General features: G+C 39.1%; 1 protein-coding gene and 1 long non-coding RNA gene across 3 annotated transcripts in view; one reads left to right on the top strand and one right to left on the bottom strand.

Annotated features, from left to right (window-relative positions):
• LOC138764880 (uncharacterized) overlaps nucleotides 1-9,208 on the top strand; it is a 42,057-nt gene extending 32,849 nt beyond the window's left edge. Inside the window, exons 7-12 of the mRNA XM_069941303.1 lie at nucleotides 559-657; nucleotides 2,197-2,342; nucleotides 3,739-3,910; nucleotides 6,139-6,251; nucleotides 8,416-8,500; nucleotides 8,658-9,208. Coding sequence (XP_069797404.1) covers nucleotides 559-657; nucleotides 2,197-2,342; nucleotides 3,739-3,910; nucleotides 6,139-6,251; nucleotides 8,416-8,500; nucleotides 8,658-8,714 — 672 coding nt within the window. The 3' untranslated portion in view covers nucleotides 8,715-9,208. The remainder of the gene's footprint in view (nucleotides 1-558; nucleotides 658-2,196; nucleotides 2,343-3,738; nucleotides 3,911-6,138; nucleotides 6,252-8,415; nucleotides 8,501-8,657) is intronic.
• LOC138764885 (uncharacterized) overlaps nucleotides 1-16,357 on the bottom strand; it is a 162,214-nt gene that overhangs the window by 95,745 nt on the left and 50,112 nt on the right. For both annotated transcript variants that reach the window (XR_011358338.1, XR_011358339.1), the window contains exon 2: nucleotides 6,184-6,352. This is a non-coding gene — a long non-coding RNA (uncharacterized lncRNA). The remainder of the gene's footprint in view (nucleotides 1-6,183; nucleotides 6,353-16,357) is intronic.

Genomic DNA, 16,357 nt, shown 5'->3' with positions numbered 1-16,357 from the left:
CTTTGGAGATTCGGAGTGGGATTTTTATGTCCCTGTTATTTGTGACTTCAATCAGAACAGCACTCTGGTTCGATTCCAGAAGATTTTACATGTTGTTTGTAGCGACAGATTTATTGAGGTAGCACAATTAAGATGATTTTTGCTTTTAATCAGAAAATGCTCAGTAACTTCACGTTAACGCTGCAGGGTGCTATCAGAAGAATGCGTCAACACACTGAGGTTGGATAACAACTCTAAATGTGATTTATTCTGACGATTCAGTGGATTAAAGCTATTTCCCGGCATCATTCGAATCAGATAATGTTAATTTAACATCCTTAACGAAAAAAAGTGATTCGTTATAAGTCTTTTATCGTTCACCCAGAAGTTGTTCTGTGTAGCTGAAAATTAAAAGCAAGTTTTCTTCCAATGCGATTATTGAGTTGTGAATTATTTTGAGCAATATTCGGTGGATGCAAAGAGCTTCCTATCAGTAAGTTACTTAAAAATAATTTATTAATCTTTGTTAAAACCGGGTATTTACGTGACGTATTATGCATTCCCTTTTGGTTTCTCCAGAGAGTCATGATGCAAATAGTGCAAGAACTGTGCAAAAGACCAGGATTGAACAAATGCGGGTTTGATATGCCAACCATCTATATCCCAGATCCTGATCGGGTGAGATTATAACTTTGTCCAAAATAATGCGACATGCAGAATACCTTCGGCTCCGTCCGCCGCAATATCTTGCATCTCCCAGTGGCCACCTATTTCAATTCCTCCATCCGTTCCTTTGCTGACATGTCTGTCCATGGTCTTATGCACGACCAGACTAAGACCACGCGCAAGCTGGAGGAACAAAACCTCATCTTCCGTCCGTGCACCCTCTATCCGGATGGCATTAACATGACTTATGTGGCTCTCCCCACTTACTTCTTCCCCCGTCACTTTCCCCCAGCTCTGTCGCTCCCTTCCCTGTCTCCCTTCGCACAAAAATGATAAACTCTTGCCTCGTTCCTTATCATAGCTAATTGTCACCTTTTAATGGTCTGGACTCCTCCCCCAGCCGGCACTGTCTGGATTCTGAGATCTCCTGCTTCTGGGTCATTCTGCCTATTCTTTGAAGAAGGGCTCAGGCCCGCAACCTCGGCAACATACTTTTATTTTATTTTACGGACGCTGACAAGACCGGCTGGGTTCCTGCAGCATTTCTGTGTGATTTTACTACAATCACAGCGTTGGCAGATATTCGTGTTTCAATCATGAATTTAGTAGAAAACAACTCAAGTTCAGTTTGCCTCCATTGTTTCAATTCGTATACTTGCTATATACCAGCGATCTCCTGGGCAAATAACAGAATGCCAATCTTAAACCATGTTATAGGTTTAGTGTTGATTTGGTGACCAATGCTATAATTCAGTGAAATGGTGGAAAGAAACTTAAATACCAAAAATAAAATTCACGGGAGTCAGGCATTGGATTAATTTGCCTCACAACTGTTCCAGGCGTGTGATTATTCCTTGAGAGAGGTCTTGTGTTGCTCATCCGAAGTTGATCGACAATTGGACGAATCTTACTTTTAGAGTTTTGATTTGTTCTTAGATTTCCTAAGTTACAGAAGGGGAGGAGTTTGAATTATTGAGAAAATAAAGCAACACATAATTAGGCAGGTGTCCGTATCACGAGAAACTTTATTACCGGTAAAAGTTGCAGAAATGAATATTAGTGGGCATCGGTCTCTCGGACTGGAATGCGTTTTAAAACTTATTCCGAAGCAATATATTTTTCCTTTCAAATTTAACCTAATTTACAGCACAAGGCTTAGACCAATGTCCTCAAGAAAGAGCAGAAGAAGCAATAAAATAACACAGCCTGGTTTGTGGTTTCATTATCGAAAAAAAGACCCATGACGTGGACGATAAAACGCTGATATCAATCGTGTTTTGATGTATCTTTCATGACCGTGAACAAATATATCAAATCTGTCCAGTCCAATTTCTGCTTTGATTGCTTTGATATTCTTCATTCCGTCAAGTGCTTGCGTGAATGTTGGAAATTATCTCACCTTATTAGTTCAACAAGTTAAGAATCCGCGAAATTGGGGTAGGATCACTTTCGTCACTGGTGTGGATGGGCGGATCCCCTTTTTTGTATTTCGGAATGTGGTAATATAAATGTCTCCGTTCTCACATCTCATCATGCTTCTTTGGATGACAGCCTTCTCGGTGTGTAAATCAGATTCACGAGGTGTGCGGAACCATAGAAAAGACAATAACCCGAACCGTTCAGAACACGCTTGACCAGCTCGAGAACGATTGTGGGCAACTCATCCAAGTAGCTCAGCAGAAGCTCAAGGAGAACAGGTAAAATTTCAAAGTGGGCAGTGTATCTGTGGTAACATCGATTAATAATAATGGGAATAAATTATATTGCCAGTAATATTTAAGGAATCGTTATTACAACAGAATTGGTCACCGATACAAAACAGATGAGTTAAATGTAACGTATATTTAATTGAGAAATATAGCCTCCTTCTGGCTGCAAGCATAATTATCTATTTGAAGTCCACAAGTTAGTCACAAGAGGCGATGGTTAACATCGAGGCGTTTCTCGAACCCACTAAGTAAAAATGAAGAAATTAAAGGGAAGAGAAATATTAACAAAAACTGATTGAGAAAATAATTTCGTTCGTTAGTGTTGGAAATTATTGTGACTGAAAAACATAAATATCCAAAACATTATCAAGAAAATTAACCATTTTTTCGTATTATCTATTTGATAACGATGCACGGAATTGACGGTAACATACCAGCATGGATAGAGGATTCGTTAATCAATAGAAGGCAGAGAGTTGAGATAAATGGGCGTTTCTATGGTTGGTTGATGGCTCGAAATTGAGTGGAAGAACAAATTGTGCAGCGGATGCAAAGAGATATAGGTAGTGTAAATAAGTGGGAAAAGGTCTAGCAGATGGTTTTTTTAATATGAGGTCATCCCCGTTGAAAGGAAATCGTATATCAGGTTATTATTTAAAGGTGAACATTTTCAGCATGCTGTTGTGTTAATCGCAAAAGATTGGCTTGTAAATGCAGTACAAGTAATTAAGAAGAGAAATTTAAGGTTGATCTTCATTGCTGGACAGATTGGCTTTAAGGAGAGGGAGGTTTTATGCAAGTATACGGGTTGCTGGGCTACTATGCACAATTTTGGTCTCTGTGCTTGAGAAGAGATATGCGACCTTTGGAGGCAGTGTAGACGATATCCTGCAGACTTATTCCGTAAATGATTGCGATAAGCCTTTGAGGGGAAATTGAGTACTATACTCGCTGTAATTCAAAAGCCTGAGAAAGGATCTTTCAAATACATATAAAATTACAACACTGATTTGCAAGGTAGAGACAGGAATGTTGTTTGCACTGTTTGATTAGTCTGCAACTTGGAAATATCACCTCAAAATTCGGAAGAATAGATTTGGGGCCGAGATAAGGAGGAACTGATTTTCCAAGAAACTAGTAAATCTGTAGAATTCTCGTGCAAGGAAGTAGTAGAGGATACTTCGTTAAACATATTTAAAATACAGTTAAATTGATTTTTGTATTTTAGGACACTAAAGAATTATGTGGAAAAGGCGGGTAAGTGGAGCTGAGTCCACGGCCAGTACAGCCATATTCTTACTAAATCGCGGAGCTGGCAAGAGTGGCCAAGTTACCTATTCCTGTTCTTGTTTCTTATGATGTTATGCTCTGTCTTATATTTAAGTGAAAATAAATCGAAGAACCGAGCAGCCTGGTTGAAGAGCATGTCCTTCAGTTCCTTTGCATTCCTGCTACCGTTGTCACTGCTGTCAAGTTTCATAATTTCCAACACATCAAGAGAAAGTCTGACGTATAGTTTGGGAGAGGATGTCGCTAAAGGACTGAAGATATGGGCGGTACGATTTTTAAAAATATAATTATTGTAACTCATTGCTATATCGCAATTGTCTTGTATGATTGATTGAGAAAATAGCACCGATGTAGGAGTATAGTTCGTCAAACCCAAAGACAGCTCCTCAGTTTAATTTGCTTTCTAATGAATTTCACCTGCTGCTCTCCTGGGTCTCGAATCGCAAATACAGAGTATAGGAATGTTTAGTAGTGTGGTTTGAAACGTGTTTAAGTTTGCATCTGTATCCGCAATGCCCATCAGAATATTTTTCAAAGGGACTTGCTGAAGTTATGTTGTGAATAATGTTGAACAAACCATATTCTTTATCTGAGCCATGTAATATCTGTCCTCTGTGTGTGTGTGTGTGTGTGTGTGTGTGTGTGAGAGAGAGAGAGAGAGAGTGCGCAAGCGCGTGTGTGTGTGTCGCGAGAAAAAGAGACAGAGGAATAAGTAGAATTGGACTGTACGTCTATCTTTGCAGGAACAATGTCGGACGTATTACATGAAGATTGAATGTGAGAATGAATAATACTCCAACAAAACTAAACAAAAACCTTCTTGAAGCATTCGCTAGAAATGGATTGTTTTGCCCTATCAGAATACTCGGTAGTGACTGACATCATTTTCTTAGGCAGAGTCTGGGATCAAGAGTGACATTGATGTATTCCAGTGGTGTGAGTTGTGACACTAATCGGGCTACAGTTGGCGCAACATCTTCTTTCTCGGTTGGAGCCCAAAGTGCCTGACGGATGGGTAATTTGTGGAGTGATGCGCTCTGTCCACCATCAACGCAGGCCTATGTACTCATGAAGCATGTCCTCAGACGTTCTCAATACCTCATATGTTGTTTTTAATCTACTATGAGCAGCTGTGGGGTACAAAATCCTGTAACAATATTATTATTTGCGTAGAATTTATAAGATTTTGAGTAGGTCACATACCTACATTTTAAAACATATCTTATTTGAAATACCTGAAGAAATATTGAAGACCTCTTGGAGAATGTAAGCACCTTTCACAAGTCGGGGTTAATTGAACTGACGGCATAAAATGAATGACCATTGTTTGGAACTGGAGACACGATGGCTGATGGAAGCTCTTTTCAAGGGTTTTGCCGGAGTGCATAGAAAAGTCACTCCTGGATTGTTTACCTAAGATAACAACTTGAGAAGAAGAAAGAACTCCTGATGTTTGCTGGAAAAGGTGAGGGTTTTGCAAGACATGGGTCACATGCTCTCTTTGGAGTTTCAGTTGGAAAAGAGAGTGAGTTAAGTTAACAGCTCAGTCAGTCAGTGTGTGGGACACTGACAAATAACTGAATAGTGCAAGCCAGGAAAAACTGTTTGAAACTGATGAAAGTTCCAGAGCAGTAGATGGCTGGAAGTGCTATCTGTCTGATGTTTCTCTTGAAATAGAGGCATGAATTGAACTCTGTGGTAGCTTGAAGAAAGAGATGACCATCTGGAAGACCCTGATGGGGCAGGTTTCATCAGCGAGACCCTGAGGTGACTAATGGTGGTAACTCAGTTGTGGAAATCCTGGAGCAACAAATATCTCACTCTGCAAACCCTACAAGAACCTTCCTGAGGGGTAAACATTTTCCTTTCAAGCACCAAGCCTGGTAAACTTTATACATGTTAAATTCTGTGCACAGGGTAGTGATTGCCTGAAACCAGAGAATGTCGAAGAAGGAAAAGTGAGTTTGAACTGTGAACCAAAGAACATTTCTTAAATCCACACATACACATTACATACACGTGCGCTCAGAATTAGAAGGGGGTAATTTGGGTTAGTATAGACTAGTATAGTATAAGTATAGAGATGTTAAAGTTTGATTTTATTTTCATGCTTGAACTTGGTTAAAAATAACTTTTGTTTTTAATAAACCACTTGTCTTGATGAAGATGCTGGGTTTTGGGGTCATTTGGGGCTGTAGCACTCCTATGATCCTATGAGCGTAGTATTTTTAAACGAAGATTTCTTTGTAATTTGAATATTTTCCTCCAGTTACGACAGAGTTTAGAATGAGACATTTCAGGGCGTGTTCGCATAGGAAAGGGTATGATTTTCTTGTCCTTGCAATTATTTTTGAAATTTTTACGGAGACAGCCGTCGTGCTTGAATGCGAGTTGATCTGTAATAATCTCCAACAGCATTTCAAGAATGTAAGGCGAGGAGCATTCTTTGATTTAATCTGAACATTTACACAGGTGTTCTTTCTTTTCTTCCTAGTGGACTGTATCTACAACCTGGCAGTGGATAACTGGCGGCAGTTACCTGTTGGCGCTAATAATTTTGTTTGGATTCGTGCTTGTTTCGATGTTACTTTCAAGATTCTACTCCAGGTGATTGCTGTAATGTTGTTCGAAAATCCAACATCCCTGCAGGGCACCCTCGATTGTAATTCGAATTATACAAGGGGCGCAGTGTGTCATTGAATCGCAATCTGTACAAGAAACAACAAACATGGGGAGACACAAGAAATATTTTGATATTTCAGGCGATAAAACGAAGGATAGGAATCAGAATCATGTTTATTATCGCGAACGTATGTCACGAAATGTGTTGTTTTACGGCAACAGGACTGTGCAGAACAAAGTGCCAAATTACAATAAATTACAATTTCGTAAATACGTTTATTAAAATGTAAATAGTACAAAATAAGACAAAAAGTGAGGTACTGACTATAGGTTTCAGACATCTGATTTTGGGGTAATGGGGAACGAAGCTGTTTTTGTAACGTCAGAATGAATGAACTAAAATGCTAGAGAAACACGCATGTGAAGGGAGCTAAGGAGAACGGGAAATAAATTTCATGTTGAAGTTAGTTACAGTAAAAAAAAGGGCAGCGACAGTTATAACAAGCGAGAGACGTAAGGTGGCGCTGAAGGTCGGAAAGGACGAAATACTCTAGGATTCGGGCCCTAACGCACAGAAATATTGAAACTAAGGAGAAGGAAAATGTAAATTCATTGAAAATGCATAACTGAAGATGTGGTAGTGTAGGAAGGAGTTAGGAACAGCAACAAGAGAGCCAGAAAGAGAATAAAGGGTTCGATAGTGTCAGTGATATCATCACATAAGCAATGTTCAACACAGTATTTATGTCAGCCAAGACAATAGAGAAATCATTTTTGCCCTCATTTAACGACAAATATTCATTGGGAATTGCAGGTGTAGATCTATAACTGAACACTGAGTGCTTCGGGGTCATTAACTCCGATCATTACCTCCGCTCCACGCAAAATAATAAGTTATGACATTCGGTTCAATTGACTACTTATTATCCACGCAGATACTTTGTAGGAATAAGAGTATGCCTTGATATGGAGTGTTATAAAATTATGTTCGGAGCTACTAATTTAATACCTTCTCCCAAATTTCCATCCTTTGGTTATTAGTATCTGTCACTTCTCACTCTGATACTGGACGAGATATGCGAATATTTCCAAATATATGCAAGCAACTGCAGCTCGTTCTCTTCCGCTGGCAATGGGAATATATTTCACCCTTTTCCCTTGAATCGTTCTTTTTTCTCCAGCGTGACCATGTTGCCAACATCAATAGCATTATCTTTAATTGAATCCGTCAAGTCGATCTCCTAGCCCGTTTTCTCCTTCCTGATTCCCATTTTGTGATTTTTCCTTTCTTTGTTTTGCTTAACACATTTATAATTGAGATACTTCCAAACTCTACCCATATTGCCCCAGTGGATGAGCCCTCTTCTGGCAGCTGTGATATTTATACCGATGAGTAATGCAACTTTAACATTTCTTTCGCAGAATTCTCTATCACGTCTGAAATGTCGCAGCATGGTAACATTGCTTTCAGTCCTGTTCCTCTCTCATTCACGTCTATCTGATGGTTACAATACAATAGTTTCGTACACTAATTCAAACTCTAAATGTGTTTACCTTAATCATCATCATCTACTCCAAGTGATTGCTGTAAAGAGCCACTTCAGCCCATGCCTTTCACCATGTCAGCCCTGTCTGTGCTCCCCATAAACATGGGCTAATCCCCAAATTCCACTCAATCCAAGCTCTTGCTGACCTGTCGTTCTGGTCCCAATACCACCACAGGAGCTTAAAGTCTCTAGAGTAACAGTAGCAATTTTCTATGGAAGGATATTGTTGCCTTTCACCCCAGTTCGTGTAGAACCACATCACAGACCGATCAAAATCTGGATAAGAGTATATAAATTAGATAGTGGATAAAAAGTTTAATATTTTATATATTGCAAAGTCGCCAAAAATGGAACACTTTCTTTTAGTGCTCAAGGAGGAAGGAATTTATATTGACAATGCTTATCTTCTATATGGGATGTAAATGCATACGTTTCTGATGGACATTTATGCAAATATACAGTTGAATATCACCATAGATTTTTTTGGTAATGAATGGGCATGTCCATTTGTCAAACTACAACACATAATTAGCTGAGCAGAAGTGGAAATTTACAACCATATGGTATTCTGGATAAAGCTAACTGTCCTTCTATTTCTTCAGCACCAAGCCTACCTTATCATGGAAGAATGAAAAAAGACTGCAAATTAACCTTGATTATATTCGATGTGTATTGGTTGAGAAAAAGGTATTTGCCCTTTTCTCACAACTTTTTAGGTAGTTCTGAATCTTTCTGTTCTCCATTTTCATTGTATCTACTTACATTCTCTATAAACACACTTACTATGATGTGAATAATTTCAAAGAGTTTTCTTTAAAAAAATCTTTTTATTTGTTTACTGCAGACACAACTCCAGGAGATGTACCTCTCCCAATGTATCTCAGAGCAAGATCTCAGCTAAATCGAACTAAGAGTAATATTGAAAAGTGCCCCACCTTATCTTATAAGTGTGAAATTTCTGTCCATTCTGCTGTGAACATTTGATTTGTGATACTTCGCACCAACGAGAATCACCCTCAGGAATTAAACGGAAAAGCTATGTGGTTCCCTTTCTCGTATCCAGCTGACCATCGCTTATACAATAATTATCCTTCCTATCCTCACCCTTTTCATCATTTAATTTTTTTTTCCTTTCTGTTTCATCCATCTCATGTTTTCTGAATTTAACTTCCATTCCCTGCAATAGATGCTAACATACAGTGCTCCTGCAACAGTTCAAGCATGAAGGTATTTTATTGCATGCAGTGCATACAGGAAGGTAAGGAAAACAAAAGTAATAATTTAGTCCGAGCAGCTTTTCTGACTTCGTGGCCTTAAATATTTGGCAAATTAGCCAGAATAGATCTTCTTTTACAAACTGGGCCTCAATCTGTGCAATAAAGTTTGACTGCATTTCAAGACCATTTGTTTCTGCTTTGGAATGTATCTACTTCTCAGTTCCGATAACTACATTGGATTTATGTCTAGTGAAATGGTGCTTATGTCTTTTGCACCAAAACTAACATTTGTTAGATGGGAAACCAGATAAAATGGACTGCTGTCCTTACACAATGTTGGGTGAAATTAAGCATAATTTGGGTCACTGCTAGAGTTAGCGAGCTTGTGGAATATGCTGATGGCTAGTTTATTCTTAGAATGTAAACAAAGTAATCCAGAAAGAGAAAAGAGTGAGAGACCACAGGTTTATTGAAGTGGAGCAATGTGAAGATTTTTCAGCCTCACATGTTCCAGTGAGAATAAAACTAGGCTAGTGAATTGCTCCACATAGACGCAGGCTTTCATTGCAGTCTTTGAATATTCTGATGAATGTCTGTACTGTGACAGATTACGTTATGTTTTGGAAAACAACAGATGAACGAAGTCGGAAAATTAAGTCCAGAGATGCAGTCGATCTGAGAAGAGTTGGCTGTTCTCAGAGGGCCATGTAGTTTTCAATGAGAGAGTGAGAGGAGAGAGAGAGAGAGAGAGAGACAGAGACAGACAGAGACAGAGACAGAGAGAGAGATACAAAAAGCTGGCAAACTTAAGAAAGAGCCCCATTTTGAAAATGGATTGTGGTCAAAGCCCATGTGGTCGATAGAAGAGGAGATAACTGGCTGAATAATGTTTCACTTGAAATAAGGGAAAGAAAAAGGAACTCTGTGGTGACCTGAAGAAATAAGTTATCATCTGTTAACCCCTGAAAGGGCAGGTTTCTTCAGCAAGATACTGATCGAAAGGAATCTGTTGTGGGTGTCCAACGAGCAACAAATCTCTCTCTGAAAACTGACAAGAACCTTCCTGAGAGGTAACAATTTACTGTTCAAGCACCAAAGCCTGGTGAAATTTATAAATGTTAAATTCATTTAAATTCTGTTAAATATTTTAAAATTGCCTGATACTAGTGAATTTGGAGGAGTGAGAAGTAAGATTGTAAGAATCCAGTGCTCTCCAATGGCAGCATTCTCTGGAGATGTACTCTATAGTAGGGAGGATTTTTCCTGTGATATCCCGGGCTTTGTCCATTATATTGTGCAGGGCTTTTCGCTCATGGGTATTGGTGTTCCCATACCAGACCGTGATGAAGCTGGTCATCATATTTTCCTCCACACATCTGTCGAAATTAGAAAGAGTTTCATACCAAACCTTCGCAAACTCCTGACAAAGTAGAAGCACTGACAAGATGCCATTGGTGTCTTGGGTCCAGGAAAGATTCTCCTAGATAGTCACTCCTGAGAACTTAAAATTGCCTGTCCTCTCCTCCTCTGATCCCCCAATGATCACTGGACTTTCTGAACTTATACACACATTACATACACGTGTGCTTAGAAGTAGAAGGAGGTTTAGGTTACGTTAATAGTAATAAGTTAGAGTTTGATCGTGTTTTCATGTTTAAAGATAATTTACAGCAATTTTTGTTTAAGTAACCATTTGTCTTGGTGAATATCTATTGCTGCTGGGTTTGGGGTCCTCTGGGCTCGTAACAGTATATCTATTTCACTTCCACGTCCTTCCTGTAGTATGCTGAATTGAACTGTGCACAATGCTCCAAATATGGTCCAGTCAATTATTTGCATATCTTCAATATCACATCCTAAATATATCATCACTTTCCACAGGCATTGGACTATACAAGGCCCCGCTGCACATAAATGCCCTTAAGATCCCTTACATTTTATCTATGTTATATGACAATTAAAGTCTCAACATGTGGTACCTCACAGTTGTGTGCATTAAATTTCTCTTGCCATTAATCCTCAAAACAGGCCTCCTGACCTTTATCTCTCTGTGCACAAGCTTTATCATCTGTAGACCACTCCACCTATTTTAGAGTCACCTGCAAATTTATTGATTAGACCACACACATTCTTATCTAAGTAATTTATGTACCACAAAACAAATTGCCAACGCTGATACATGGAGAACACATTTGGTACAGCCTTCAATTTAGAAAAATACACCCATCCACCATTACACTCTATCATCAAGTCTGTTTTAGGATCATTTTCTTTTTCAATGATGCCATGAATCGTTTTGCCCATTTCGTCTGGAACTGCCATTGATGCATTATCTTGTCCAACCCCTAATGAATTATATGAACACCATGTCTAATGTGCCTGTCTTCATCAACTTCTATAGATATTTCTTAAAATTAATGAGACATAATATCCTTCACTCAAAACCTCACCCATCCAGACCATTCCAAATGAACGTCAATCCAGTCCCTTAGACAATTCTCCAAACAATTGGTGTAAGGTTTTTTGACTTGTAGTTACCAGGTTTGTCCCTGTTATTATTTTTAAATACAGGGATGATCTCAGCAATTTGGAACTTCACATATGGATAATGATTATGTAATGTCACTGTCAAAGCTCAAGAAATCTCCTCCCTTGCATGGATTAGCATATCAGATTAAAACTTCCCAGGCACTGGAATTTATTAATATTGATATGGTACAATCTTTTTAAAACGTACTTAATCTAAGACATACACGAGGATATCACCATACCCCTCTTCGATCTGTCTCTCCTCTATACATTTGTGAATACTGATCACACGTATCCATGCACAATCCCATTTCATATGTGTTAGATCCACACATTTGCTCCCAAAGAGGAATAATTTCTCTTTAGCTGCCCGATGCTGCTAATGCAATATAACAATTTTAAGAGTTCCTTGATCCAATGCCAAGTTAAGACATATTTATTTGTGTGTGTGTGTGTGTGTGTGTGTGTGTGTGTGTGTGTGTGTGTGTGTGTGTGTGTAGATAGATTGATAAATCGATAGATAGATAGATAGATAGATAGATAGATAGATGGCAGAATTACCAATAATTGGCAAAAAAATGTACACCGCATAAACATATCAACAAATACACAAACTGTAAGCATATAACGAATATAAACAAACTGACTGACGAGTACAGAGAGAACAAAAGAGAATAAATAAAGTGCCCAAGAAGAGTCCTGAAATTAGTCTCGAATTGAGTTTGTTGTTAAGCAGCCTGACCATGGAGGGGGAGCAACTTTTCAGGAACCTGGGGATGCGAGTCTTGTGGCATATATTCCTTCTTCCTGATGACAGTAGCAAGAACAGAGTACGTGCTGGATGGTGTGGATCTTTGATGATTGCTGCTGCTCTCCAACGGTAGCGTTCTCTGTAGATGTACTCTATAGTGGGGAGGGTTTTTTCCTGTGATGTCCCGGGCTTTGTCCACAATATTTTGCAGGGCTTTTCGCTCACGGGTATTGTTGTTCCCGTACCAGACCGTGATGAAGCCGGTCATCATATTTTCCTCCACATTTCTGTCGAAATTAGAAAGAGTTTCTGTTTTCATACCAAACCTTTGCAAACTCCTGACAAAGGAGAAGCACTGACGTGCTTTGTCAAGATGCCATTGGTGTCTTGGGTCCAGGAAAGATTCTCCTAGATTCTCCCAAGAACTTAAATTTGCTCATCCTATCCTCCTCTGATCCCCCAATGATCACTGGATTGTATTCCTCTGGCTTTCCTTTCCTGAGGTCAACAATCACCCCCTTAATGTTAGTGACATTGACTGCAAGGTTGTTATTGGTGCACCATTGAGCCTAGTTTTCAATCGTCATTGTGTATGCTGACTCCTCTCTATCCTATATATGTGTGTGTGTGTGTGTGTGTGTGGCCAGTTTATCTATTGTTTGTCTGAATGTGTTACATCTGGTTGTATGTCTGCGTGTTTTGCACGCAGGAACGGAGAACACTGTTTCGTCAGGTTGTACTTTTGCAACTGGATGATAATAAACTTGAACTTTAATCTCGTTCTCTCTTAATCAAAAACCTCCGTTTTATGCCCAATGACTTGACCATCTCATCCGCCGGCAGCAATGAATTCCACTGATGTACTACGCTTTCGGTAAATACAATCCTAATTTCTATAACAATAGGACGTTTGTTTTAAATTCTAAGGCGGCATACTGTTGTCGCAGACACTCCCTTCATAAGGTAGGGCTTTTTTCTTTGGAGCGGAGGTGGATCACAGGAAGTTTAATGTACAAGATAAGAGGAATTAATAGAGTAGACCGTCAGCATATTTTCAAGGCCGCAATAGCCGATGCCAGAGGACATCAGTTTGAGGCGAGATATCTGAAGAGATTTTTTTCTTTTGCACAGAAGGTGCTGGCTGCCTGCAGCTCACTGCTGGTGGCACAGGCTATTATATTTGGGCATTTTAAATAATCAGATGGAGGCTCGTTGATGCAAGGAATATATAAGTTTGTGGTCTGAGAAAAGGTAAAGATTACATTGATCCAGGCGTAGATTTCAAACGTACAGCACGGTAACAGACTCTTCTGGCCCGAGAGCGGGGAATATAGGTTTGAACAACATCGTGGACCGAAGTTTCGAGCCGTACTATACTATACTATACAGGTCTATGTTCTTCACGTATCTTGTTAGAATTCCCATCAACTATTGTTTTTCCAGATTTAATTGTGCACCTAAACTGTTGTATTTACCTTATCCCAGCGCAAGTCCTAATAACATCATCCAATTACACCTTTTCTTAATCACCAATGACGTTTATTTCCTCATCTTTTCAACTTCCCTTTAGTCACTTTGGAATGATGTTAATAAGTACATTAAAATACAACCCTTTATGTTGTGGCATCAATGATGTTTAGTCTCCTATTTCCTAAAGCAGCTTTATTGTTGACTGTCATATTATCACTAAGAAATTCCGGCCTCTGGAAATGTACCGTTAAATTCTAGGTGGCCATACGAACAATGGATCGACTGACCGTAATTAGCGAGGCCCTACTAAAAAGAACCAATTACGTACGGATCCCTGTATGACGCCTTCCTCTGTATTGGATAGCCTTTCCCATTTTTTAGTTTTAATCAGGTATCTTCCCTCACGTCTCAACGATCTGCTAGAATTATATATCATGATAAGTGTTCATTGTTTTTCAAGTTTCATGTCTTCTGCAGTTTTGATACTTGATTCCCGCGCAATCAAGCACAATACATTCATGTATATCAGAAGAAACGGTGTGGCCCAATTATCAAGCATTGATGACCCTGCATTTTACTCCTGTTTGAAAACAACCTCTCATTACGAATCCATTTTTCATAATGGTGGCCAATTTTATATCCATATTGCCTTAGAAATTTTTATAGTATGTTCTTTATGTCAATGAAAAAGTGTATTTCAAACCTTTGAATGTTTTGTAGGTTAGTTGGATAAATTGCCTGCCTAGTAAACAGAAAGTCCCGATTTCGAGTCATCCCTTGCCGTATTTGTTTTGTACATGCCGTGAAAGTAGCTAATTTAAGTAAAAATAGCCGGAAATATATGTAAATGCAGAATAACAATATTCAGCACGCCAGCTTCCATTCTGTAAAGAAAAACCAGGGAATATGTCCCCTGGATGACGACATTTAATTGGTACCAAGACAAAATAAAAAAAACAAAGCCAGGTGTCCACATGTCTACAGTTAATGTCAGGGTCGCAATTTAGAGGTATAAGGTGATCGGTAATTTTTTTTCACAACAGTTTCAAAAAATACAACGTCGCAGTCAAAGAATTGTACAACACAGAAACAAGTTCTTGTGCTAACTCGTCCATGCTGACCAAGTTTTTTTCTGAATTTATCCCATTCGTCTGTCGTTGGGCAATATCCCTGTTAACCTTAGCTGGCTATGTAAAGTATGTGTTCAAGCGTCTTTAAAAAGTCGTATTTGTAACCGCCTCTACCACTTCCTTTGGAAGCTCCATTCACACACCTACACAGTGTCTGAATATGTTATCCCCGATGTGCACTTCTAAGACTTTATCCTCTCACCTTGAAGCAATGCCATTTGGTTGTAGACTCCCTTACATTGGAAATAAGTCTGTCATCTTGTCTAAACCACTCACAATTTTATATACATTCTAAAATCGCCGTTCAGCATACCAGGCTCCGAGAAGAAAATTGAAACTTGTTTCTTTAGTAAAAAGATGGAAATGCTGCAAGACCTCAGCAGGTCTCACGGCGACCATTGGAGCTAAAGATACATTACCGATGTTTCGGGCATGAGCCATTCTTCAAAGTATGAGTAAAATACCGCAGATATTAACAGATTATTAACATCCAATTAACGCCTGTTGTCTGTTCTGTATTCATGACCCTGCCAGTCTTCCCTTCTCTCCAGTCTTTTTATTCAGGAACCTGATTTTTAATCACACCTTCAAGGGCTAAGGCCCGAAACGTCCGTGATATCTTTTTACGCTGTCGAAGCTGCGTGACCTGTTGAGTTCCTCCAGTATTTAAGTGTTTTACTACAATCACAATGTTGGCTGACTTCCATGTTTCTCTCCCTTGCTCTCTTTTTTAAGATCAAATACTCTAATCCTGATGAATCTTTGTGAATTCTCTGTAACTTTATCAACTTTATGGCATCCTTTCCATAGTTGGCTACCAGAAATGCGCACAGATGAGTTCGGAGCGATGTTGAGTGAGGCAGCAAGGATACTACAATGGATTTATTCTCTTTTGCCTCAAATATCTTCTTGATTTGGTACCCGCGTCCCGTCGTACGTGGCTTTAATTTCAGTAGCACGGATGAGAATCTTTTCTAATAGTTGTGGGATGTTTTGTTCACCCTTGATTCTCGGTGTTGATCATGTCCACGACATTTTTGACGTTTGCAAGTCAATTGCACATGTTAGTTTCGATGCTAAACGACAACCTGATTTCAAGACAGGAAGACACGTACTTCCTATAGAAATATTTTTGGTCAGCGGAAAACGTGCTGTATATTGCTGCCATCGAAGTAAATATTTGGTCTTTAAATCAATTTAATTAGTTCAACGGTCATAGATTTTTAAAGGTTTAAAACACGGAAAGAGTTTCTTCTGCCAAACATGTTAATAGGCAATAGGTGCTAGAGTAGGCCATTCGTCCCATCGAGTCAGCACCGCTATTCATTTAGATCATGGCTGATCTTCCAATATCAGTACTCTGTCCCTGCCTTCTCCCCATAACCCTTAATTCCCCATAACCCTTAATTCCCCTGTCCACAAGAACCTTATCTAACTCCTTCTTGAA

The sequence above is a fragment of the Narcine bancroftii genome, chromosome 5 (assembly GCF_036971445.1).
Source record: "Narcine bancroftii isolate sNarBan1 chromosome 5, sNarBan1.hap1, whole genome shotgun sequence".
Taxonomy (NCBI): Eukaryota; Metazoa; Chordata; class Chondrichthyes; order Torpediniformes; family Narcinidae; genus Narcine; species Narcine bancroftii.
This window is presented reverse-complemented; position numbering and strand designations above follow the sequence as displayed.